Source organism: Natrix helvetica (assembly GCF_964273705.1).
Source record: "Natrix helvetica genome assembly, chromosome: 1".
NCBI classification, from domain to species: Eukaryota; Metazoa; Chordata; class Lepidosauria; order Squamata; family Natricidae; genus Natrix; species Natrix helvetica.
Window position 1 is genome coordinate 241,079,597 of NC_138548.1, and position 24,500 is coordinate 241,104,096.

General features: G+C 43.0%; 1 protein-coding gene across 3 annotated transcripts in view; it reads right to left on the bottom strand.

The window, feature by feature from the left end:
- The window catches only part of RNF213 (ring finger protein 213), a 128,498-nt gene that overhangs the window by 90,352 nt on the left and 13,646 nt on the right, over positions 1 to 24,500 (bottom strand). For all 3 annotated transcript variants that reach the window (XM_081936989.1, XM_081936988.1, XM_081936987.1), the window contains 9 exons: positions 21,829 to 22,121; positions 21,094 to 21,332; positions 17,666 to 17,872; positions 15,237 to 15,423; positions 12,833 to 12,885; positions 10,932 to 11,085; positions 9,005 to 9,136; positions 8,226 to 8,324; positions 4,047 to 4,169 (listed from right to left, as the gene is read on the bottom strand). In XM_081936989.1, the coding sequence (XP_081793115.1) occupies positions 4,047 to 4,169; positions 8,226 to 8,324; positions 9,005 to 9,136; positions 10,932 to 11,085; positions 12,833 to 12,885; positions 15,237 to 15,423; positions 17,666 to 17,872; positions 21,094 to 21,332; positions 21,829 to 22,121 (1,487 nt within the window). The remainder of the gene's footprint in view (positions 1 to 4,046; positions 4,170 to 8,225; positions 8,325 to 9,004; positions 9,137 to 10,931; positions 11,086 to 12,832; positions 12,886 to 15,236; positions 15,424 to 17,665; positions 17,873 to 21,093; positions 21,333 to 21,828; positions 22,122 to 24,500) is intronic.

A 24,500-nucleotide genomic window follows, 5' to 3' on the forward strand; every position in this document is an offset into this window, starting at 1 on the left:
GTATAAAAGAGACTTAAACAAGGTGGGCCAGAAGAGTCCAGAGAAAACAGGTCTATCAGGCATGAGCCCCTGATCTTCCAACAATTCCTGTTCACCTAGATCAGTGATGGCGAACCTATGGCACGCGTGCCACGAGCCATTTGTCAGGGCACGCGAGGCACTGCTCTGTCAGCTGGCCAGAGCGCATGCGCGCGCTGGCCAGCTGAGTTCACCTTTTTAAAAGCTATTTTTCGCCTTATAGGAGCCTGGGGAGGGCGAAAAGAGCCTCCCCCGCCCCCCCCCGGAGGCTTCAAGGACCGTCCGGAGGCTTCCCTGATGCCTTCGGAGCGCTTAAAACCACTCTCCGAGCAAACCGGAAGTGACTTCCGGGTTGCTCGGAGGGAGGTTTTAAGCGTTCCGAAGGCTTCAGGGACCGTCCGGAGGCTTCCCTGACACCTTCAGAGCGCTTAAAACCACCCTCCGAGCAACCCGGAAGTCACTTCCGGGTTGCTCAGAGGGTGGTTTTAAGCGTTCCGAAGGCTTCAGGGACCGTCCGGAGGCTTCCCTGACGCCTTCGGAGCGCTTGAAACGACCCTCCGAGCAACCCAGAAGTCACTTCCGGTTTGCTTGGAGGGTGGTTTTAAGCGCTCCGAAGGCTTCAGAGAAGCCTCCGGACGGTCCCTGAAGCCTCCGGAGGGCCTCTGGGGGGTCGGGGGAGGCTCTTTTCACACTCCCCAGGCTCCTATAAAGCCCCTGGAGCCTGGGGAGGGCGAAAAAAGCATGTAAAAATGGGGGGGGTCGCGCGTTGTGCGCGCATGCGCACTGGGGGGGTCACGCGTTGCATTATGGGTGCGGCACATCCGCACACGATCCCCCTGCGCTCCCCCCACTTGTGGCACGCGAGCCAAAAAAGGTTCACCATCACTGACCTAGATTGTCTTCTCCCGCAAGCAAATCCTCACTGTGGAGGGAGGGAAGTAGCGAAGGAGGATACTGTATATGTGCTGAAAAGGCCCTGGCCGTGCCTAGTGGCATAGAAGATTGACCCCTTCACTGTAATTCCGATTCAACCCACTGGGAGATAGCTGCAGAAATTAATGCACAAATCTCCAGAGGAAGACTCAGAGGTTGGCCCTCCTCAGGGCGAAGCCCCACTGCTGTCGGAATGATACTGAGCACCTGGTCACTGGGCTGGGTGCTAGGCCTACCATTGATAAGTAAGATGGGAGCGTGGACCCCAGTCCAACTTCCTTTGCTGAAAGGCCCTACATAAGGGTGATGTCAGGGGCCAGGTTTGGGTCGCCTCTAGAGTGGCAGGAGAACCAGGCTGTGAATGAGGAGAGAGTCTCCAATGCCAATGCTGGTGGGGATCTGTTGGCCTCTGCCCTCCTGTTAGCCTTGGAAAATTGCTTCTCCAATGCCCTGTCTCCTCTTGGCATCTCAGTCAGCAGCTGCAGATGTGGACTGAACCACAGAGCTGCTGGCCCTAGATCTGCAAGAAGTGTCCCTCATGGTGGGTCTGCTCACCCTGGCACTAGATGCCTCTATGAGTGGCTGTAGCCTGGGGGAGAGATCTGCCCCAGTGCTGCTGCCAGAGATAGAATGATAGAATGAAGCCTGCTTGGCTATTGGGTAAGAAACCCCAAAGAAGGCTTGAGAATGAGGGGTAAAGAAACAGGCCTCTGAAGTGCAGAAGGTCCGTGCACTCACTGTGATAGCGCCCCTCAGCAAGGCGCAAATGGGCAGGCGCTGCCAGGCAGGGCTGCAAGAAGTCCAAAAAACCTGAAAGGAGCCGAAGCCACAGCAAATAATCTGGCCTGAAACACGATTAAGTGACCAGAGCACTGCAAATGCCCTGGTGACGAACTCCCGGCTTTCCAACCTCACTGCAGCTAAGCAAGCTCCAAACTGGTGTGAGAGTGGTGTACTGCCCCGCCTGGCACCAAAAATAACCATTGCAACTTTCAAATTATCCAAAATGGTGCGAGAGCGGCGAACCAGCTCTCCTGGTGCCGAAAAAGGAAAGTACAAGCTTCAAATGATTAAAACGGCGTGAGAGCAGCGTACCAGCTCTCCTGGTGCCCAAAATAAACCACTGAGACTTTTGAAGTGCCTAAAAAGGGCCGAAAAGAAAAATTGTGGCTTTGGGAAGCTAGCCCGAGAGATCGGGTAGTATCTCCGGGCTGCCGAGTTCCTTGGCCCTAAAGAAAAACTAAAAACTTTCTTTTAAAATCTATTTGGTGGTGGCGGTTGTAGCCGGTGGGCCGGGGGAAACCAGCGCATTCGCCTGCAGCCAAGGAAAGTATTTGAAAGACCTGAAGCCAAAGGTTTTGAACTGAGAACAAATTAATATAAAATAATAAAACAATAAAAACTGGAGAATCCAAGCTATGGATAACTTTTGTTTAGACTGAGCTGGAGAAAAATTATGTGCGTCTCTCTAGGCTGGACTGAGTTAAAAAACTGAGCTCTGTCAAGCAGAGGTGGCGTGGTCCTTTCTAACTCAGTCTCTGGGAAAACGGACAAAGTTAACCCATGCTTGCATTCTCCAAGCAGCGCACAGGAGAATGTATTTTTCCTTCCATATGAATTTTTCTTCTACTTGCTGGGATAGATACTGCTCTTACAATAGGGATAATCACCAGTCCATGGAAATGCAGGGTCTTATACAGCTAGTCCTTGATTTGCAATGTTTTGTTTAGTGACCATTTGAAGTTACAAAGGCGCTGAGAAAAACCCGACATGATCATTTTCCACACTTATGACAGTTGCAGCATGAATGTAAGTTCCTATTCGTAATAAGAGTGAGAATCAATTCTGGAACAAAAAAGAGTGTGCGACAAAGACCATCCATGCTCAATGGGAAATATGAAAAAACTCAATCAACAGAATAAATCAGCAGTTTAGTATATATTATCTATAAATAGAGGTAATTTATACTAAAAAAATCTAATTTAATGAATGGAAAAACATGAAACTACAGTTCTATGGTGTGTTACAGTAACAGGATATTTTTAAAAATCCATGCTAAAAATTTTAAACTATATAAATATGGAAAAGACACAATACAGGTCAGGTTTTGATGTATTTTGGGCTGTACGCAGAAGTATAAGGAACATTCAGCTACAATCTTGAGATGCTCTTGCAAAGCAACATAGTGCTCTCTGTGTCCTGCCTGCTAAAATGTATAGATGTCTAACCTGTGGCACGCAGAGCCATTTCTGAGGGCATGGGAGGCATGGCTCTATCAACTCCAGGATGCATGTGACACTGGGCAGCTGATTTTTGGCTTTGATTATTGGCCATTTTTCGCCCTCCGGAGGCTTCCATGAAGACATTCGGGAACGGACTTCCGATTTGCACATTGGGCTGTTTTTCGCCCTCCCTTGAGGGAAACCTTCTGAAGCCTCCAGAGGGCAAAAAACTGTCCAATGCGCAAAGCAGAAGTTCAGGAACAGATTTCTGGTTTATGCGTTGGGCTTTTTTTCACTCTCTGGAGGCTTTAGGGAAGCCTCCTGAAGCCTCCGGAGGGAGAAAAACGGTCCAAGGAGCAAACCAGAAGTTCATTCCTAAACTTCCGGTTTGTGTGTTGGGCCATTTTTCACCCTCCCCAGGATCCTAGAAAGCCTCTGGAGCCTGGGGAGGGTGAAAAACAGACCTACTGGGCCTACCAGAAGTCAGAAAACGGGCTGTTTCCAGCCTCTGGAGGGCCTCCAGGGGATGGGGGGCCTTTTCACTCTCCCCAGACTCCAAGAAAGCCATGGACGCATGCACGGAGCAGCAGAGGGGTCATACGTGTATGCGCAGGGGTCACGGCACAGGGGGCATTAAATTATGGGGGTGGGCACACAAGTGATAGCGCGCAAGCATGCTTTTGACACCCGAGACAAAAAAGGTTCACTATCACTGGTATACAATGCACTTATCAGCCGACTTGGAAGGAGAGGATGGCATATGTCTGGAAGTTACATTGCTTTAATCTGTGACTATCTGAAGCATAACAACCATTGTTATTTACTGAAAGATTAGATATTAGATAAATCACCTGGTATTACAAAAAAAATTACCTGGGATGCTGAATCAATAGCTTCAAGGGCACAACTTTCAAATACTTGCAAAATCACAGGATTGAATTTTTGAATTTCCTCATAGTGACTACAGTAGATTTTAATCTTTTCGATTGCTCCTTCCTAATTAGAAAACATCAAAGCAAAGCACAATTTGGTATTACAAAATATTTATAGTCTCCAAAGTGGAGACATAGAAAAGAAGAATTTGTGATTATGGCAATAAGACCCAAACATAATAAATTATTTTTCAAAATATATAAAATGTTCTCCTTGTTCAGGATGGAAATAGGACATAGGGCACCATATACTATTATTTTTTTGCAATAGTCTTTCTACAATAATTGTGCATTTATAGTCACTTAATTTATTTATTTTTAAATGGCATACTTGAGAGAATCTCAGAGGGTTACAATCACATACCCCCACAAAATGTCCATCGTACAATTAAAATTATATAATAATTAAGCAGTTCCCAAACATTAAGCCACAAATAAAAATTTTTTTAAAGAAATAAAATTGATGGTAACATCTTTAAATCTAGTCCTCTTAACAATTTAATGTTTAATAATTCCTTAAAGCCTAGAAGGTATGAACTGACTGGATTTCAAGGGGGCAACAAAGAAACATTTGTAGATCTCCATTGCCTAAGCCCGTGATGGTGAACCTATGGCACGCGTGCCAGAAGTGGCACGCAGAGCCATTTCTCCTGGCACGTGGAGCCATCACCAGTTGCTCTTCCGGGTTCGGGCGCAGCAGCCAGCTGGTCTTTACGTGCATTGGCGTGCCAGAAAACAGAAGAGCCACCCGGTGCGCATATGCACGCCAGGAAAATGATCTTGTTTTCAGTGTGCACATGCGTATTGGCCGTTTGGTGATCTGGTTCCTGGTGCACATGCGCACACAAAAAACACCAACAGGAAGAGCAAGGGCCGCACGTGCCAAAAGATGTGGAGAGGGGATCCCGGCCATCGCTTAGTAGAGCAGAGCTGTGGTCCGGGTTTCCCTCCCTCCCCGCCCGAGTGGGCTTCATGCGTGGCCCTCGCCCTTCAGCCCATGGCTCATTTGCAGTCCGAAGGGCTTGGCCAGCTCGGGCATCTCAGAAAAGCAGCAGCAGCCACAAAGGGAAGGGCAGGAGCGGCCAGCCGGCCCCTGCAGCCACTCCCACACCAGCCAGAAGCGGCATTGTGATAGCCGCCAGGGACGAGGGGGGGCAGCAAAGTGTGCGTGTGTATAACGGGGGAGCTGGCTGGGACCGATCAGCTGAGAGGCTGGCAAAGAAGCGGCTCTTGGAGGAAGAAGGCAGGGATGCTGGCTGGCATTCGCTTCCCGTACTTTTTGCCGCTGCCGCCCCGGCACGACGGAGCATTACCACCCCCTCCCTGTTGGTTGCAGCCCACACCCCGCCTGCCCTGCTTAGCTGAAAGTGGCGAGGGAGCAAGCCGCGATGAGCAGTAAGGGAAATGAGCCCCCAGCAAGCCCCCGTTACACACACGCACACACTTTGCTGCCGCGTGAGGCAAGCACTGCCAGGGAGTGATCAGGGGGAGAGGTGGGGGAGAAGGCATCCCTAGCAGAAGTTTGTGTTCTTCTCCCCCTCCTGCTGATTTCTCCCCGGTAGCGCTAGTCTCGCGCCGGGGCAAGCATGGCGGCTCCCAAAGAGAATGAAACAGGCGCAGCGCTCTTCCAACAGCTGAGGAAGGAAGAGGAGCCGGGCTTCAGGAAAGCCTCCGGAGGCTGGAGAGGACAAAAAACGCCACCAAAGGATCTGTTTCTGGCTTCCAGAGGGCATCTAGAAGGGCGGGGGAGGCCATTTTTGCCCTCTCCAGGCTTCAGAAAAGCCTCCGGAGCATGGGGGAGGGGTGCATGCTGTGTGTGTGTGTGTGTGTGTGTGTGTGTGTGTGTGTCTGTGTGATGTGCGCATGCGCAGTTGGGTGGGGAATTGAGTGGGCACGCGGGAGGGTGCAGTAGCGAGCGTGAACGCAATTCTGGCACGCCGTAAAAAAAAGGTTCGCCACCACAGGCCTAAGCTCATGGAAAGGGGGAGGAAATTACCACATTTTTCGGAGTATTAGATGCATAGTATAAGATTTGGAAGAGGCAAATTTTAAAAAGTTTTTGCACTCTGTACACCTCCCAAAAACGGCCCATTTTTCACAAAAACAGCCCCATTTTTGGTCAACAAAGGGCATGCATAACCTTTAGGAGGCTTATAGAGTACTCCTGGGGGCTGGGGGGGGCAAAAATGAACAAAACCCGGCCCATTTCTCACTCATTTCTGCCCTTCCCAGCCCCCAGGAGCACTCTGGAAGCCTCCTAAAGGCTATGCATGGCCATTTTTGCAAAGGGGTTTCGGGAGGCCAAAAATGCTGTATTCAGTGTATAAGATGCACCCAGATTTTCACCTTCTTTTTTGAGGGAAAAGGTGCGTGTTATACTCTGAAAAATATGGTAGTTGTTTGGAAGAAATGCCATACTTGTTTATGTCAGGTGCTTCATTCGAACTGAAACCGCTGTTCTGCATAGACAAGTCACCAACTATCTGCTCAGATATGAAACTGAGATCTAAACTTGCCACTTATGAGTTGTACCAGAGGCTATTTGGGACATGTCCATGATTGCCAAAGAGACCATGAACTCCCGAGCCTATTTCAACCAATCCAGAGAGTATGGAGATTGAAGTCGCTAAAACTCCGGAGATTCCCCCCCAGCACTGTTTTGAATTGCAAGGCATTTTCCCCTCTCAGCACTCCTTTGAGAAGGGAGGCTTTCCCCCCACCGCCTCACCATTTTTTTGAGAAGCCTCCCTTTGCAAAACAGCACTGGGGAGGGGGGAAATCCTCCCTTCTCAAAGAGGCTTTCCCCCCTCTCACCACTGTTGTGGGATAGGAGGCTTTCCCCCCCCCTCCCCAGTGCTGTTTTGGGATGGGAGGCTTTCCCACCCCCCAGCACTGTTTTGGAATATGAGGCCAAAAGGGGGGATGTTGCGGGCGCATCCGTGGGGTGAGCGGGGGCGGTGGTTGCGCATACATGCGTGTGGGGTGAGGGGAGCATGTGTGTGGGGATTGTCACATGTGGATGTTCAAGGGGTGGGGCGCGTAGGAGGGGCATTGCATTATGGGTGTGGGCACGTGTGTGCTTTCGAGGAAAAAAAGGTTAGTCATCACTGTTCTAGTGCATCAGCCACCATGACAGATGCCCTCTGTGAACCCCTTGATTTGTTCTCAGAGTGGTATTGGAGACTTCCCGTGATCTGGGAAGGCACAGGCTGCAGAAAGTGAGGAGAAAGATATGTGTGTGCATCTCCCGCCTGCAGGAAAATGCAAAAATCAGCTGGTCAGCAGGAGGCGCGCGTGCTGGGCAACGGCTCGCGTGCCTGCAGAGAGGGCTCCGCGTGCCACCTGTGGCACACGTGCTAGAGGTTCGCCATCATGGCACTAGAAAGATACTCAAGTTGTCCCCTCAACCAACTTTACATATAGGTATTTATATCCCATTATCTCTGGTAGAGTGCCCTTAGCAACAGGCAAAATCTCTCCAAGATTTGATATCCTTCATCCTGCTGGGGAAGGACCTGAAACCCAGGAATGCAGCACTCTCATCAGATCTCAATAAAGCATACCAAGAATGCATTTTCTTCCCAAAACAAGTCTCTGACAAGAAAGAGTATAATAAGAGACTTGGTTCAGGTAATTTAGAGACTCTTACAGACATATTAACTATTAAAGAGCCCAGTAATGCCTGAGAATTATAGTCATCAGACATCTGGAGGAAACCAGGTTAAGAAAGATGATTGTAGAAGCAAAGCCAACTATTGGCTTGAATTGTGTAGTTGTGCCAAGCCATACTTTAACCATTTACTGCTGAACAGAGAATACATCGAGCAACAACCTGTACAACCACACATCAGCTCAAAACAAATGGTAAGTTTATATTACTGTAGTGATTCATTCTTGTCCCAAATCTTATTTTGCTGATGCTAGAAACTCCAAGCAGTTTTGCCAGATATGATAGTGATCAGACTAACTTGGTTTAATTACAATAAATGAAGACACATGTCACAAAACTATTACATAAAAGCTTTCCATACACTTCAAATAGGTTATGCACATCTACATCTCAATTAATTAGTAAAAACAAATTAATATCTCATTCATATAACACTATATATCTACATACCTGTTTAATTCTGCTTTTCAAAATTGAAATCAAAAATTCTTTCCAATGTTCAGAAGTACTGCTATTAGGAAACTTTATTTTCAAAAAGTGATCCCATGCCTACAAAGAAAACATTATTTTACATTTTAAAGCCACAAATGAAAAATTGTTTAAAGCAGAAGTAGGAATGAGAGTATTTATTTCACTCAAATGGAAACATGTAAGTTTAATGCTAGAATGCTTCATCATCTATTAGAAAATAATACATGCTTTTTAAGGTATGACTCATCAGTTAACTATAATAAAAGGAGAAACAATTGGAAACCTAAAATGTAATGTCAGGTTAAATTCCATCTTCAAACCTGAAGGAAACTACAATTTGAGATCCTATTATGACTTCAGGGAAGTAATTATGAAAACAATGTTCATCATTTCTAGGATAAATTAGATTACTTTTCAACTTTGGTCTCGTCTTTTCTGTGCCCTCTAATTTTTCTGAAGTAACACTCTGCAGACTTGTAAAGAACTGAGAAAAGTATTGCAACTGGCGACAGATGCCTCTCTGATAGGCTAGAATCTAGCCGCTAGATATTCAACAGAGATGCTGGTTCACTTCACATTATACACTACAAAAATTCATGCATTAAATGCATGTTTATTTATGCATCTTTTCAGTAAGGATTGCCGATATAAAAATGGCTAGGAAAAGAAAATTGGAACGACTGTTAAAATAAAAAGGAAGCTACAAATCACAATGTTCTATATAAAATCGAGATATAGTGCAATTCCAAAACACAAACCTCAAGTTCCTTTTTCAAAGAAAACATATCTGATCTTTTTTCCAGCAGAGATCCCGGAAGAGATTTATTAAACCAATTGCTAGTAGTGTTACAAACACTGAGGAATATTGTGGCAAACTCCATTTCGGAAACCTGTCATACGAAAAGGAAAATATAATTTGTTGAATGAGAAGGGAAACCCATTTCTTGAATGAGCACAAGTAACATTTTTAAGAGAGGAAAATCCACTTAGAGGCAGTTACCCATCTCCACTAATAGTAACAATACCAAACAACATTTGTCTATCTCAGGTCCTTGGGAAGGACTCGATGGAAGGCCAAATCAAATCTAAATATCTGGCTGACTTTGAGATGAACTGTAATAATAAAAGTAGATTTAATACAGGTAGTCTTCAAACTACAACTGTAATGGAGCCTTCCCATTATGGTCATAGAATGGGTCACTCATGTGATTCACCTGATTTTTACAAACTTTTTTGCAGACATCAAAGTCAATAAATTGACAGCTTCAATCATTAAGTGAACACCATAGTTACTAAGCAAACTAATTGTTTACTATGGACCAGTTTTGCCAAAAGCCTACAGTAAATGCCAATTTTCAGCAAAATATGACAAAATGCGATTACGTGACCATGGGAGGCTGCAAAACAGCCATAAATCATGGATTGCCTTTATAGATACCCATTCAAGTCAACTTTGGGTGGCTTACAAAATATAACACTAAATTAAAATAATTAAAAGCATAAAATAACTCGGACCAAAATAATCTTTAAAATGCAGCACAGTTCAGCACAATGGCACCAACCAACTCATTAACACCAAGCCTAGGATCAAATGCTAGATTTGAAGAGCTTTTTGAAATTTCAGAGGAAAGAGGTTCCTCTATCACAGGTGGGGATGCTGTTCCATAGGATAGGGGCACAAGAGAGAAGGCATACTTCCTAGGTCCCCTATGATTGAGCTTGCCAACGGGACTCTCTACTATTTCAGCTATAATCCTATAATGCTTGGCAGGATATCTCAGGCATCACAGAATGATCCACTCTGCAGCCTACTGAGATCTGTGAAATTTGACCATGGAAAGGAAAACCGATAGTTCAAACCCTCCTTGGTGTCTCTATGGTTATACAGTATCTTCTGAACATCAAAGCAGGGAATAATACATATGGTTAGATTCAGTATATCCCTAATCTGTATCGAATCTATGCCGGGTTTGATAATAGTCTAACTGTTATCATCACATTAGGGATGTGAATTTCAAGCCAAATTACTTAGTGGAAGTTTAAAATACTTTACAGGAAGTCATCGACTTACAACCACAACCGAGTCCAAAAATTTCTGTTGCTAAATGAGACAGCGGTTAAATGAATTTTGCCCAATTTCTCTTGCCATAGTTGTTAAGTGAATCATTGCAGTTGTTAAGGTAGTAATACGTTGTTAAGTGAATCTGGTTTCTTCTTTGACTCTGTTTGTCAGAAGATAACAAAAGGTGATCGCATAACCCCAGGACACTGCAAACGTCATAAATATGACTCAGTGGCCAAGCGTCTGAATTGTGATCATGTGACCATGAAAATGCTGCAGTGGTTGTTAAGTGTGAAAATTGATCATAAGTCATAAGTGCCGCTGTTAACTTTGAAAGGTCACTAAGCAAATTGTTGTAAGTAAAGGACTTTTATCTGCCAGAAGTACTCAAAAACAGTGATGTTTTCATATAACTACATCACCAAAGCTATTTGTTCCAATGAATTCCCCCTAGGTCTGAACTGGATAGGGTCTCCTACTTGACCAGGGGTGGGACTAGAAGACTTCCAAGAACCCTTCCAACTCTGTTATTCTGTTTTTTCTAGTCAGTTTCAGGGGGATCAAGAAAGCCTTTTCCACACTTGTCTTAACAAACTATCAAAGGGCAAGAGGGAGAAGCTTACCTCTGATGGTACAAGTGCAAGAATTGTTGAAAGAATCTCAATTGCTGTAGCTAATAACTTGTATTTTGATATTACTTGAACCCGACTGCTGCATATCTCATGAACTTTTAGACAGGCCACAACAGAGCATCTCCAATCTTCTTTCTGAATTGTACTGAATTGCAGAAAGTTTGTATATTTTTTGCAATCAAGAGACACCATCAATGCACATTAAAAGTATGCATAACAAAATAGACTCAAGAGTTCAAAATGATATTGCAATGAAAACTAAGCTTACAGGAAGGTAAAATACATCTCTTCATCTTCACAACCAGTCATACATATCCCCATAGATGATTCTTTGAATTAGGAAGTCTTCTATAGAAGTCATTTTGTGAATATGAACACCACTCATTCATAATTTTCCAAAGATGTGCCTCACCTGGAAAAGTGGCTCACTATCAAAGTTAAGGGGAGCCCTAAGAAAATACTGGTAGTCTTGGGATTACCACAGCAATTGGGTCAATTATAATTGAAATAAAAGCAATTGCCACTGATAAGGGATGCAAACGTAAAGCACAGCATAAAGTGATTGAATCACTTAGTGACAGCAGTCCTGTATGCCAGTATAACCCTAGGACTGGATGGGTCATTAAAGAGAAAGAGGCAGGAGCCCCAGATAAGGAGTGCAGCAAATTGGGGAGGGGGGGATGCTGTGGGCAAGCACTGGGAAGCATGGAAGGACTGTCAAGGACCATGGGGGAGCTGACAAAGGCAGCATGGAGGGCCAGCAAGGGTATCAGGTGGGCTGGCAAGGATGGGCACTGGAAGGCAGGGGAAGGTGTCAAGCTCAAGCAATAGAGCCACACGTGAAAGGTTCAAGTTGGTATTGCATTTTACCTACTGTACAAGAATTTCCCCAGACTGCTTGCCTTTCCTTGGAACAGACAGGAATGGTTCCATGGAACTTGGGGGAGGTGGTGTCTGGGTCTCTTGCAGTTGTGCAACAATTCAAGGTTAATCCCCTGCTTGATTCCTCCTCCCTGAATGACTCGGTATTCCTCAACGGAGAGCCAGCAATGGCAGCAGGCAGATGCCAAAAAATGGGGGCAGGGAGGGGGGTGTCCATGCAATATCATACTCTATAGCGGGATTCCTCTATAGCAGGGGTGTCAAACTCATGTCATAATAGCAGCGTGACGTATCGGGACTTTTTTCCCTTTCGCTAAACTGGGCGTAGCCAGCATGTGACATATCCAGCCCATAGGCTGGGAGTTTGACAGCCCTGCTCTATAGGAAGGAAGAGTGAGGTCATTTTTTTTTCTTTTGCCTTTCCTCAGAATCACTTCCTACTTTGTTCTAATGGTCTCCAATTCTCCTTTTCTAGTAGAAATATCCCAAACATGAAATGCTAATCATGGCACGAAAATGGCTTACAAATATTAGTAAACAAAACAAATTAATCTTTCTAACTTCTCTTAAAGTGTTTTTATACATTAATGTTTATGATTATTAAAATAGCATGTAATCTTTTATGACTAGTTTGGGGATCATGAGCAATCCATTTGATGGAGCACTTTATCGTGTACAGAGGCATCATACTTCCTTTCAGACAGCAAGGGCCCCATAGGCCATTTTTCCTTCTAAGGCTAGGCCACAATTGATCCGCAGGTCAGCTTTGCAAATGGTGGTTTCTGAGCATGCTCTCTCTAGAAACTGCACAAACATCAGCTTCGTTTCCAATACCTGATTAAATCAAGTATCTCCTCAAACACCTGAGGACCCCAAGTCATGGGTTACCATTTTCAGCTTGACAAAACAAAGCTACATAAGTGATTCACTAACAATTTTTCTATTGTTTACTTCAGTGAGGCATGTTCCAAATTAATGCTTTAAAAAAAGTACATGCACATTTTACTTACATCTTTTTTTCTGACAGGATGTGCAACAATTTTTCCAAAAGCTTTTCTACATCCTAAAACAGAGAAAAAATATCAGATTAAAAAGAATCAATATTTTAGACAAACATCTCCCAGTCAACCAGCTTTGTACAGTTTACTGCCTAAAGAGATTGGTTGGTGTGTGTGTGTGGTTTTGTGTGCTTGTGTGTGTTGTCGTGCATCTGAATACCTCCATTTGTAAGAAGCACATCCCGCCCTAGAGAAGACTTGGACAATTAATGGATCTAAACATAAATACTGCACATTTATAAACTTTGCCTGCATTGTGTAGGTACTTATGGATAAATCAAGAATTTTAGGTTGTAAAACACCGACAAAAAACATATTTGGCTTACCCATGGAAGGGCTTATCTGCAAGTATATATAGTAATGAGACTTTCCTCTGCTCTCATTTACCTGCAAGTAATTCTCCATTAGCTACCTAACCTTAATCTATGTAACCACTTGTATCTTCTTTCTGAAACCCATGCACTCATTTTGCCAGAGAATGGAGCTTACAGTGCACTATTATCTACCAATGGGCAAGAGGAGAAACTAGTGCTCCTAACATACCACCTTTCTGAGAGAAAGATGCAGAGAGGGCATTTCTCTGTACAGAATGGTGGCAATGGAGGTTACAACAATTGAGATTATGGAGGAAAGACTTAGGGAACCCTCTTGTGAGAGTCACAGATGTCCAGCTACCACAACTCTGCGCATCATTCTGCAAGCATGCACTATGGTAAGCAGCAATGGAAAGAAAATGTGAGAACCTCAACAAATATGATTCCCCCCCCCCTTCTTTTCTCTTGGTTGGAAAGTTTATTTGAAAGTGAATACAGGTAGTCTTCAGCTTCGAACCATTAATTTTGTGACAGTTCAAAGTTACAATGGCACTGAAAGAAAGGGACTTTTAATCATTTTTCACACTTATGGCTGTAGCATCAGCCCCATAGCACCGTGATCAAAATTCAGAGACTTGGCAACTGACTGGTATCTAGGAGAGATAAAACAGAAGCAAACTTAAGAGTTTCTCTTACTGGGTTATTCACCACCTATTGTCATTTGTTTGAGATGGGGTGTCTCTAGAAATTGGATGGATGGATGAATACTAAGTGGCTCAGGCAGATACCTCCTTAATTCACTGAAGCATAAGAGGGGGGAAAGTACAGCACAGTCAATCTTCCAAGATTCTACTTTTATACCAATAAAGGTAGTTTTAGCCTTCCTGGAGCTGACTGCTTCATCTGTTCTGCCTAGTGGGTAATAACCCTCAAGAAATATTGGGAACCACAGTGTTTCAAAAAGAGAATTCTGTGCTGTGTATCTCCTTAAGGGTACAGGGTATCTTATTATCAGCTCATGATGCTTATCTATTTTTGCCCAAGACTGCAAATCTGGCTGATTACTACCCAAGTGAATGAGTAGTCCTTCCACTGGGGAGGAAGTATCTGCATAAATGAAATTCTATGACATATGCCAGGACATGCAGTACTACCCTGATAAGAATAAAGCCCCTTTGCAACCTACTGTTAATATGGGGCCCTGCCAGATGTGAGTGATGCATACAGGTAGTCCTCAAGTTACAACTACAATTGAGTCCAAAATTTATATTGTTAAATCATTTGTTAAGTGAGTTTGCCCCATTTTATGCCTTTTCTTGCCACAGTTGTGAAGGGAATCACTCAGAAGTTAGTAACATGGTTGTTAAGTGAATTTGGCTTACCCATTGACTGTCAGACGGCCACAAAAAAAGATCACGTGACCCCCAGGACACTGCAAGGGTCATAAATATGAATTAGATGACAAGCATCTGAATTTTGATCAGGTGACCATTGGGATGATGCAATGGTGTGAAAAATGTTCGGTAGTCACTTTTTCCAGTTCTGTTGTAACTTTGAATGGTCACTAAATGAATTGTTGTAAGTCAAGGACTACCTGTATTGTGAGCCCAAGATATCAAAGGCAAACAGTATGTTTTGATCGAGGTAGGTTATTCTACCCTGAAGCCAAAAGTAGATATTTGGTATGTCAAATTGACGCCAGATCTGTAAGCCAGGCCTTAATGGACCAATTTACTAGAATAGGTTAGACCAGGGGTGTCCAAACTTGGGAACTTTAAGACTTATGGACTTCAACTCCCAGAATTCCCCAGCCAGCATGGCTGGCTGGGGAATTCTGGGAGTTGAAGTCCACAAGTCTTAAGGTTCCCAAGTTTGGACACCCCTGGGTTAGACAAATCAAGTTCTCATACTTGCTGGTGCATACTTCACATAAGGAGTAATGACAAACTTATGGGCTGAATGTAAGTTGAGCCTCTGATATTTGTCCCTTGCCATCATCAGACGAAGATAATTAAAAAAGTTAATTAGAAATCAGAACAAACCTGACAGTTTTGATGGTCAATTCTCAAGTTGTTCAGTCTATGAAAGGTTCCCAGAAGACAGTCGAATGGATCAGCATAAGGTTCAGAGATAAATTCCACCAGATGGTGTAGTGGTAACAAGCAGAACCAGGATCTGAATAATGTTCGGTTTCCTTTCAGCAAATGCTTCTTTTCCATTATTATATTCCTTTTCAACATAAAGGAAATCATGAGTTACATAGAAATTTGAATAAAAACAGGGCACAATGTGTATTCTCTGAGTATGTTTTGTAGGAGCTTCAATTTCAAAATTATACAGAACGTGAGGAACTGTGAATCCAGAAATTAAGAAATTTCAAGTTGGTTTTACATACTGCAGCTGCTGTATCTAAAAGAACTGGGTTTGTTGACTGCAAAGGTATTTACCTATTTATATTTCATACTTCTTAACGGCCCATCTCCTTCGGAGAGTTGCTCTGGGCAGTGTGCAATTTAATCAATAAAATTAAACAATTAAAAACCGAATAATTTAGGATTAAAATGCTAAAATTATAAAATGACCTTATAAAATTTCAAAAGATGAAGAATGCCAAGATAGGAGATTAGTAGCTATTGGTACAGGCTGGGAGGGGGATTTCTTATGCGGCCAACCAATCCCGTGGTTATGGGGGTTCCTGTGTCCCCCCACACAAGACTGCATAGCCAAAATTTGACCCCTTTGCAGAAGGCCAAGATATTGGGGGCCTTCCTCACCTCTGAGGGCAAGCAATGACAATGCAAATAACATAGAATTATCATGAAACAATGACATAATACAACATTTCATAAAGTACTTCCTGTGGTCAGCTCTTGATATTTGATTGTGTTATATACTTCAATATGGGCTACTTTAAAGGCAGGTAATATCTCCCTGAATTTTAAAGACTTTAAAGTACATTAGAAGCTCTGCCATGGTTGAAAGCAATTGAGCAATGTGGTACAGATCCTAAAGCAAACTGATACCCAATGCAGCTCACAAAGCAAAGGTGTTACATGCAGCCTTCTTGGGCACCTAAAATTGCCCAGATGGCCGTGTTCTGCACCAGATGAAGCTTCTGGATACTTTTCAGGAGTAGCACCATGTACAGCATATTGCAATAGTCCAGTTATATTACTTGTTTAATATTGATCATCAGAATAAAGTGTCAGGCCTGCAGCCATCTTTTCTTTTGGATCTTTGGCCTGCCACACTTTCTATTATTCTACTATGCATTTTCTATTGTGGAAAAATGGGAGGAGGGATTGTACGGAGTTAGATTATATTTAGCCATAACAAAATTCTTTATAGAAAGCCAAGGTCATCCTTTGTCTTTGCACCTCGGCACCTGACTGGAACTGGATGGGTGGAAGCTGCCAGCAAGGCAGTGGAAGAGTGGACCATGTGATGGACTTGTCACTTGTGGGTGTGGGGGCAAGATCTTGAACTTTCAACTGGGGGGTGGGGGGACTGGGAAGTTTTCAGATTCGGGTTTTCCCAGATGTGCCAACATGGCTCTCTTAATAAATTGGAACTTTGAAGAATGATTTGCCTCGGACTCTGATTTAAGTTTGGATGCTATTTAGAACCTTGACATAAAGTACAAAAATATGACCCAACCTAAACTCTAGTTACCACCTCAGAAGTACTTCATAAGTTGCATATTGGTCTCTTATATCACAATATTATTGTTTCATAATATTCTCAATTCTTTCTTGAAACTCTTGCATGGAGCCGAGTAATTTATTCAGTGAATTTATGGACTAATCAAGCAAAAAGACCTGCACCAGTGGAGAAAGTTTAATTATTCATGCAACAATAACTTATTATTTTTATTAACCTCTGTATCGTTTGTGAAGGTCACGAACACTTACTATCTTGGAAGATCACATCACCAAATGGCACTATTTCTCTTTCTTGGAGTACAGTTTTACAGCCTATAGGTAGTCCTCAACTTATAACCACAACTGAGTCCAAAATTATTGTTGCCAAGCAAGACACTGGTGAAGTGAGTTTTGCTCCTTTTTACAAAGTTTCTAGCCATAGTTGTTAAGTGAATCATCACAGCTATTAAGTTGGTAACATGGTTGTTAAGTGAATTTGGCTTCCCCATTGACTTTGCTTGTCAGAAGGTCGTCAAAGGCGATCACATGACCCTGGGACATTGCAACTGTCATAAATATGAGTCAGATGCCAAGTGGCCAAATTCTGATCATGTGACCATGTGGGGATGCAGCAATGGTTGTGAAAACATGGGGAAAACAGTCATAAGTCATTTTTTCAGTGCTGTTGAAATTTAAAACAGTCACTAAATGAATAGTTGTAAATTGAGGGCTATGTGTATAAATAGTGAAAATCCATGTCTTAGCTCAAATTAACTTTTAAAAAATCAGAAATCATTTCAGGGATAACAATACTAGGCTGAAAAACTTACTTGTTTAAGTTTCTGTTTTTATCTCTGAATTCCAAATACCGAATACATTCCAACCTTGCCCATTTCTCTTCTGATTCAAGGCAAGTCCTAGTTTTATATTCAGAATCATTCACAGTAAATAGATAAAGAATTGGGAGTGTCCACAACCACTGGGGAATCTCTTCTTCAATACAGTTATCATACAAATTTATCAAATTATCCACCACACTGAAAGAGATAGAAGAAATTAAGATCTACTAAAAATAATGTTTATCAGAATACCTCTGTAAAAGTAACTTGCCTTTCTCACTTCCAACAAAAATATAGTCATTTAGATTTATAACAAAATAACATAACTTGGCTTTTTTCCCTATTCTATACTACTGCCCCCCCCCCAACATTTCGACACTAATAAATACATACAGAGAACGTAGTGTAGGCTAGAGGAAATACCTGCCCTAAGATAAGAGGAATCACATTTGCAAAATAGCTGCCATGAAAGAACCACCATTGAGATTCTCTTTAATGATCTGTGGCACACAGAGACATATCTGAGGGCATGAGAGGCGTTGCCCTATGTGCCCTCCAGCACGCATGTGTGCACTGCCCAGCTGATTTTCGGCCTTTCGGAGGGCAGGGGACACCATTTTTGCCCTCCCCAGGCTTCAGGAGGCTTTCCTGAAGCCTGGGGAGGGCAAAAAACGGCCCAATGGGCCTACCAGAAGTTCGAAAAAGAACTTCTGGTAGGGCCATTGTATGTGGTTTTCGCCATCCACAGGGTCCGGAGGCTTTCCTAAAACCGGAAACTGCAAAAAGCGGCCCAATGGGACTATCGAAAGTCCAGAGACTTCAGTGAGGCCTGTGCGCCTGCGGGGGAGGTTGTGTACGCATGCACCGGGGGGGGGGCATTGCATTATGGGTATGGGCGTGCACCCTTTTGGCACCCGAGCAGAAAAATGTTTGCCATCACTGATCTAGAGATCAAGCTACCTCCTTTATCAATAGCAAATGGGATCTGTCTTCAAATAATGAAAGAAAGATCCTTGGTTGTTCTTTACTTGAGAGGATTCACATAATTGGGACTTGTGAAAACAGAATTTTAGAAACGTCTATAAATTTATTAAAGAGAAAAAACTGAAATATCACACAGGCATAAGTATTCAGACCCTTTGCAATAATACTTGAAATTTAGCTCCACTACTCCCCATTTCTCTTGATTGTTGGTGACATGTCCCTACACCTTGGACTTGATCTGTGGTAAATTAAATGGACTGGACATGATTTGGAAAGGCACACATGTCTCTATAGAAGGCCTCAAAGCTGACAATGCATACTGTAGCAGAGCAAAAGTCATGAGATCACAGGAATTGCCTGCAGAGTTCAGGAACAGGATTATTGCAAGGCACAGATGTGGGAAAGGCTGCAATCAAATTTCTGCTGCACTGAAGTTCCTAAGAGCACAGTGGCCTCCATAATTCTCAAATGGAAGAAGCACAACCAGGACTCTTTCAAGAGCAGGTCGCCCAGTCAAATTGAGCAATCAGTGGAGAAGGGCCTTAGTAAGAGAGGAAGAACCCAATGATCATTCTGACTAAACTCCATAGATCCTGTGTGGAGATGGAATAGAGTTCCAGAAGGACAACCATCACTGCAGCCTCCACCAATCTGGGCTTTATGGCAGAGTGGCTAGACAGAAGCCTCTTCTCAAACCAAGCACCATCATTACCTGCCCAATATCATCCCAACAGTGAAGCATGGAGCTGGCTGTGGAAGATACTTTTCAGCAACAGGGACTGAGAGACTGGCCAGAGTTGAGGGAAAGCTGAATGGAGCAAAGTACAGGGATCTCCCCCATGAAAACCTGTTCAATGGCGCTCAGGACCTCAGACTGGGCCAAAGGTTTACTTTCCAACAACGATCTTGAGCACACAGCCTGGATAACATGGGAGTGATTTAGGACAATTCTGTGAATGTCCTAGAGTGGCCCAGTCAGAGCCCTGACTTAAACGCTATTGAACATATCTGGAGGGACCTGAAAATGGCTGTCCACCAACGGTCGCCATCCAACCTCAATGGGCTTCACAGGATTTGCAGGAAAAAAAGGGCAGAAAAATCCCCCAATCCAGGTGTGCAAAGCTTATTGTGTCATACCCAGAAAGACTCGAAGCTAAAATTGCTGCCAAAGGTGCTTTGTACTGAGTGAAGGCTCAATATACATTGGTATACATTACTTATACCAATGTGATATTTCAGGTTTTTTTTTCTTTTTAATACATTTATAGATATTTCTACAATTCTGATTTCACTTTGTCATTATGGGGTACTGAGTGTAGATTAAATGTAGAATCAGGCTGCAACATTAAAAAATTGACAAAAGTGAAGGGGGTCTGAATACTTTTTGAATGCACTGCAAATCTGCACTTTCTCTTCCTCCCAACTACACCGTTGTTGTTGTTGTTGTTGTTTATTCTTACTTTTTCTGTGGGAAGGAGGGGAATGTCTTCTGGGAAGAATATACAGAATGTGCTGTGCTTTGGATATACAGAAGCCAATGACCTGGTCAATTACGGAGTGTCCATCTTTGATCAGAAGTAATAACTTTGAAGGCTAGCCCAACAAACAACCTTTTCTAATGATCATAATGAATACTCAGTTTAATCAACAGTGTGATGAATATTCTAGTGCAGGGGTCACCAACCTTGGCAACTTTAAGCCTGGCAGACCTCAACTCCCAGAATTCCCCAGCCAGAAAAGTATTGCCTTCTATGGTGTTTGTGCTTGAAGACAAACATTCTGAGAGAGAAGGGAACAGATTTCCCCCCCCCTCCCTCCCTCCCTCCCTCCCTCCCTCCCTCCCTGTATTTTCATCTGTAAGAGAGAGCATGAAGGGTCAGGTAATTTTACACACATAATTTGCTTTATTAAAAAATGTAATTAGTTAATGTAATTACCAATTCAATTAATATTTCATTTTGGCCTGGGTCTTCCCCTTTTTGAAGTGTGGCTTTTAGCAGATATGAATATTTATATCTGTCACATTAGCAGAAACAAATATTTATATCTGTCACATGACAGCATGGTGCAGAGATTTAGATGCTCAATTGGCATCAAGAAGACCCAGGTTCAAGCATATCCTCAGCCACAGAAGCTCTCTAGGTGATTTTGGGCCAGTCCATCTCTCCAAGCACCTACTTCATAGGGAAAACTGATAAATTTATAGACAAGTAACTATTAGTAACAATTCATGTCAAATCACTAAATATATGCTGATCTTTTCAGAAATCTGTCACATACAAAACTATTAGTACCAAAAACAGCAAAGCAAGCATCCAACGTGTTTAATACACCCAATTCCCTTCCTCCCACCCGAACCCACCATTTTTCTATCTTAACCTTCAGTATCCTCACTCCACCCTACATTCTATATGCCCCAAAGTCAAATTACATACCCCGGACACTCTGAAAATGTCTCTCTGAAGAACTTGATTTCATTTACATCTGCTGGTAATTTCTCCGGACAAAGAAACATGAATAACTGTTCCCGTCTGTTTTTGGGCAGTGGAAGTTTGTAATCTATTATTAATGTAAACGTAATCAATGCTAGGCCTAGTTGATCCCACATTAAAGTGTTCTCTTTGGGGGTGTTACTTGATTGTTCCATCAAGTAATCCACAATCATATCTTGCAACTTTAAAAGGGAGGGAGGGGGAGAGAGAGAGAGAAAATTGCATGTTTAAACATACATCATATTAAGGCATAAGCTATAGCTAAAAAACAAAACATCTAGGTGCATACATTGTTCTGAACCAAAACCAACGAATACACATTATAGATTACACTTTAGAAGGCCAAGAAATGGGTTTAAGTTAAACTATTAACATGTTAGGTTCTACAACTGCTGTTTCTCAAATAGTGATTGTATAGAGGTGCTGGATCAAAAAAAATATCAGACTCAAGTGTCCAATTGATCTAAATGATTTCTGCAGTGACTTAACTCCATATTCTGTCTTTTTTGTGCATCTTGAACTCAATATTCAGCCCAGTTTAATAACTTAGCTGTATCATTTTATTCCAAGGACACTGTAACAAGGAGCACTTTGCGCAGCACAGTCAAGATGCTACAAATTTTATAGACATTTGGCTACAAGGTTCTTCTTGGATGTATAATAAAGAGAATGTAATACCTGCTGTTCTTTAAATTGTAGCTCTTCCCATTCCTTTCGATATCTTTCATGTACCATTATCCTTTTATTTACAGAGTAAAATTGGCGGAACTGCTGGAAAAAGCTTTTGATGTTAATCCGACTCCATGGTTTAAGTATACTGAAGAGGCTGTCCAGCATTATTCTTGCTGCTATCAGTTTCCCATTCACAACATCCTTTTCCTTATCTTTCCAAAATTGAAATTGATTCTTAATTCTCTTCCACCAACTGTCCTCGGGTTTAACGCATATTATATCATCATATTGATGCCAATCTGTTAAATAAAATATTGTTAAAGTTCTGAAGTGCAAGATACAGCCCTACTAGCTTTGCATGCTAAATGCAACCTACATAATGCAATTTTCTTGCACACCCTCCTTTGTTATTGTTTCCTTCCATAGTCAAACCATGCAGACACACAGAAACAGTCATTTTCTTTCCACTTCTGTAAGTATTTTTGAGCTATATTCCTTCCATATTCATTTTATATTGTTTACGCTAGGATGTCTTATGAAATACAGTGCTACACAATGAGAAATAAATGTGCAATTCCTACCTTTAGCAAACATAGGTGGTCCTTGACTTAACAACAGTTCATTAATTGACTGTTCAAAGTTACAACGGCACTGAAAAAAGGCACTTATGACCATTTTTCACACTTACGATCATTGTGGCATCCCCATGGTCACGTGATCAAAATTCAGACTCTTGGCAATTGGCTCATACTTATAACTATTGCAGTGTCCTGGGGGCATGTGACTCCCTTTTGCGACTTTCTGACCTACAAAGTCAATGGGGAATCCAGGTTCATTTAACAAACATTTTAACTTAACAAATGCAATCATTCTCTTAACAACTCTAGCAAGAAAAATCGTAAAGTGGGGCAAACTCACTAAACAAATGTTTCAACATAAATTTGTTTGGGCTCAATTGTGGTCAAGGACTACCTGGACTAAAGGACTAAATTGCTTAATTCAAAAAAGAGCTTTAGTGACTATCAGCTTCTTAATACAGGTAGTTCTTGACTTACAACCACAACTAAGCCAAACATTTCTGCTGCTACACAAGGTAATTTTTCAGTGAGTCACATCCCATTTTATGACATTTTTGCCTTATTTGTTAAGCAAATCATTGCATGTGTTAAGCGAATCATTGGGTTGATAAGAAAATCTAGCTTTCCCCACTGATCTTTGCTTGTCAGAGGACAAATGATTACATGAAGGAATAGGGGGAGGGGGAGGAGACCTGGCAATGGCTAAGAGCAGGAAAGTTAAAGAAAGTGACCAAGGGACTAATTCTGGGTGCACAAGGCCAAGCCTTAAGGGCAAATGCATAGGAAGCCAGAATTGAGAAGGCAGTAAGTGCCACCCATGCAAGGAAGCTGAAGGAACAGTGGACCACCTGGTAAGCTGCTGCAAGAAAATCGCAGACTGACTAGAAGCAGCAGCATGACAAAATAGCAACAATGGTGCATTGGAAGATCTGCAAGAAATATCATTGTTGTCAATAAGAAAGACAAAAAAGGTCTGGATAGTGGATTGTGACAATGCCTGGAGACTGCAGAAGAGAAGAGAAAGAGCTGGGGAAGGTAACAAAATACAAATACCTACAAACAGAAATAGAACAACTTGTGGCAAAGGCAAGCAAGAGTAATACCAATAGTAAATAGGCACCTTGGGTGCAATCCCAAAACAACTGGAGCACCACTTGAACACCATAGACCCGTGATGGCGAACCTATGGCACGCGTGCCTCCTGAGAGCGAAAAACAACCCAACGGGCAAACCGGAAGTCCATTCTGAACTTGGTAAGGTCTCGATAGGGAGACAAAAATGCCAAACCCAGTCTGAACATCTGGCCGACCACAATGATCAACAATAACAATACTAGTAAGAGCGCAAAAAAACAGTCCTACAGGCAAACTGGAAGTTCGGGAACAGACTTCCGGTTTGCTCAGAGGTTCGTTTTGACTGCTCCGAAGGCTTCAGGGAAGCGTCCTGAAGGTCCCTGAAGCCTTCGGAGCGCTCAAAACGACCCTCCGAGCAAACCAGAAGTGACTTCCGGTTTGCTCGGAGGTTCATTTTGACTGCTCCGGAGGTTTCAGGGAAGCATCCTGAAGGTCCCTGAAGCCTCCGGAGGGCTTCCGGGGGGGGCAGGGAAGGCTGTTTTCGCCCTCCCCAGGCTCCTATAAAGCCTCTGGAGCCTGGGGAGGGCGAAAAAAGCATGCAAAAAATGGGGGGTCGCGCCTATAGTGCACGCATGCGCACTGGGGAGGTCGTGCATTGCATTATGGGCGCGGCACGCCCACACGACCCCCCTGCGCTCCCCCCACTTGTGGCACGTGAGCCAAAAAAGGTTCGCCATCGCTGGTATAGATCTTCTCAGGCCCCATTCTGGCCCACACAATATACAAGTCTTCTATGGAAAGCAGATTGATTGCAATTGTTCTTTCTGCAATCTTAATTATTCACGGAGTCTGTACGTGTCCTGTTTGGTTGCTGTATCAAACTAGACAGTTATAGAAGTACAAATGACAGACTCAATAATTCCTCTGTAAAACTGTTATCAAAAGCTCCTGGGGCAGTCTAAACCTCCTGAGTTGATAGAGAAATATAACATAACACTGGGAAGACGGTAATATAAGGAGCAGTTTC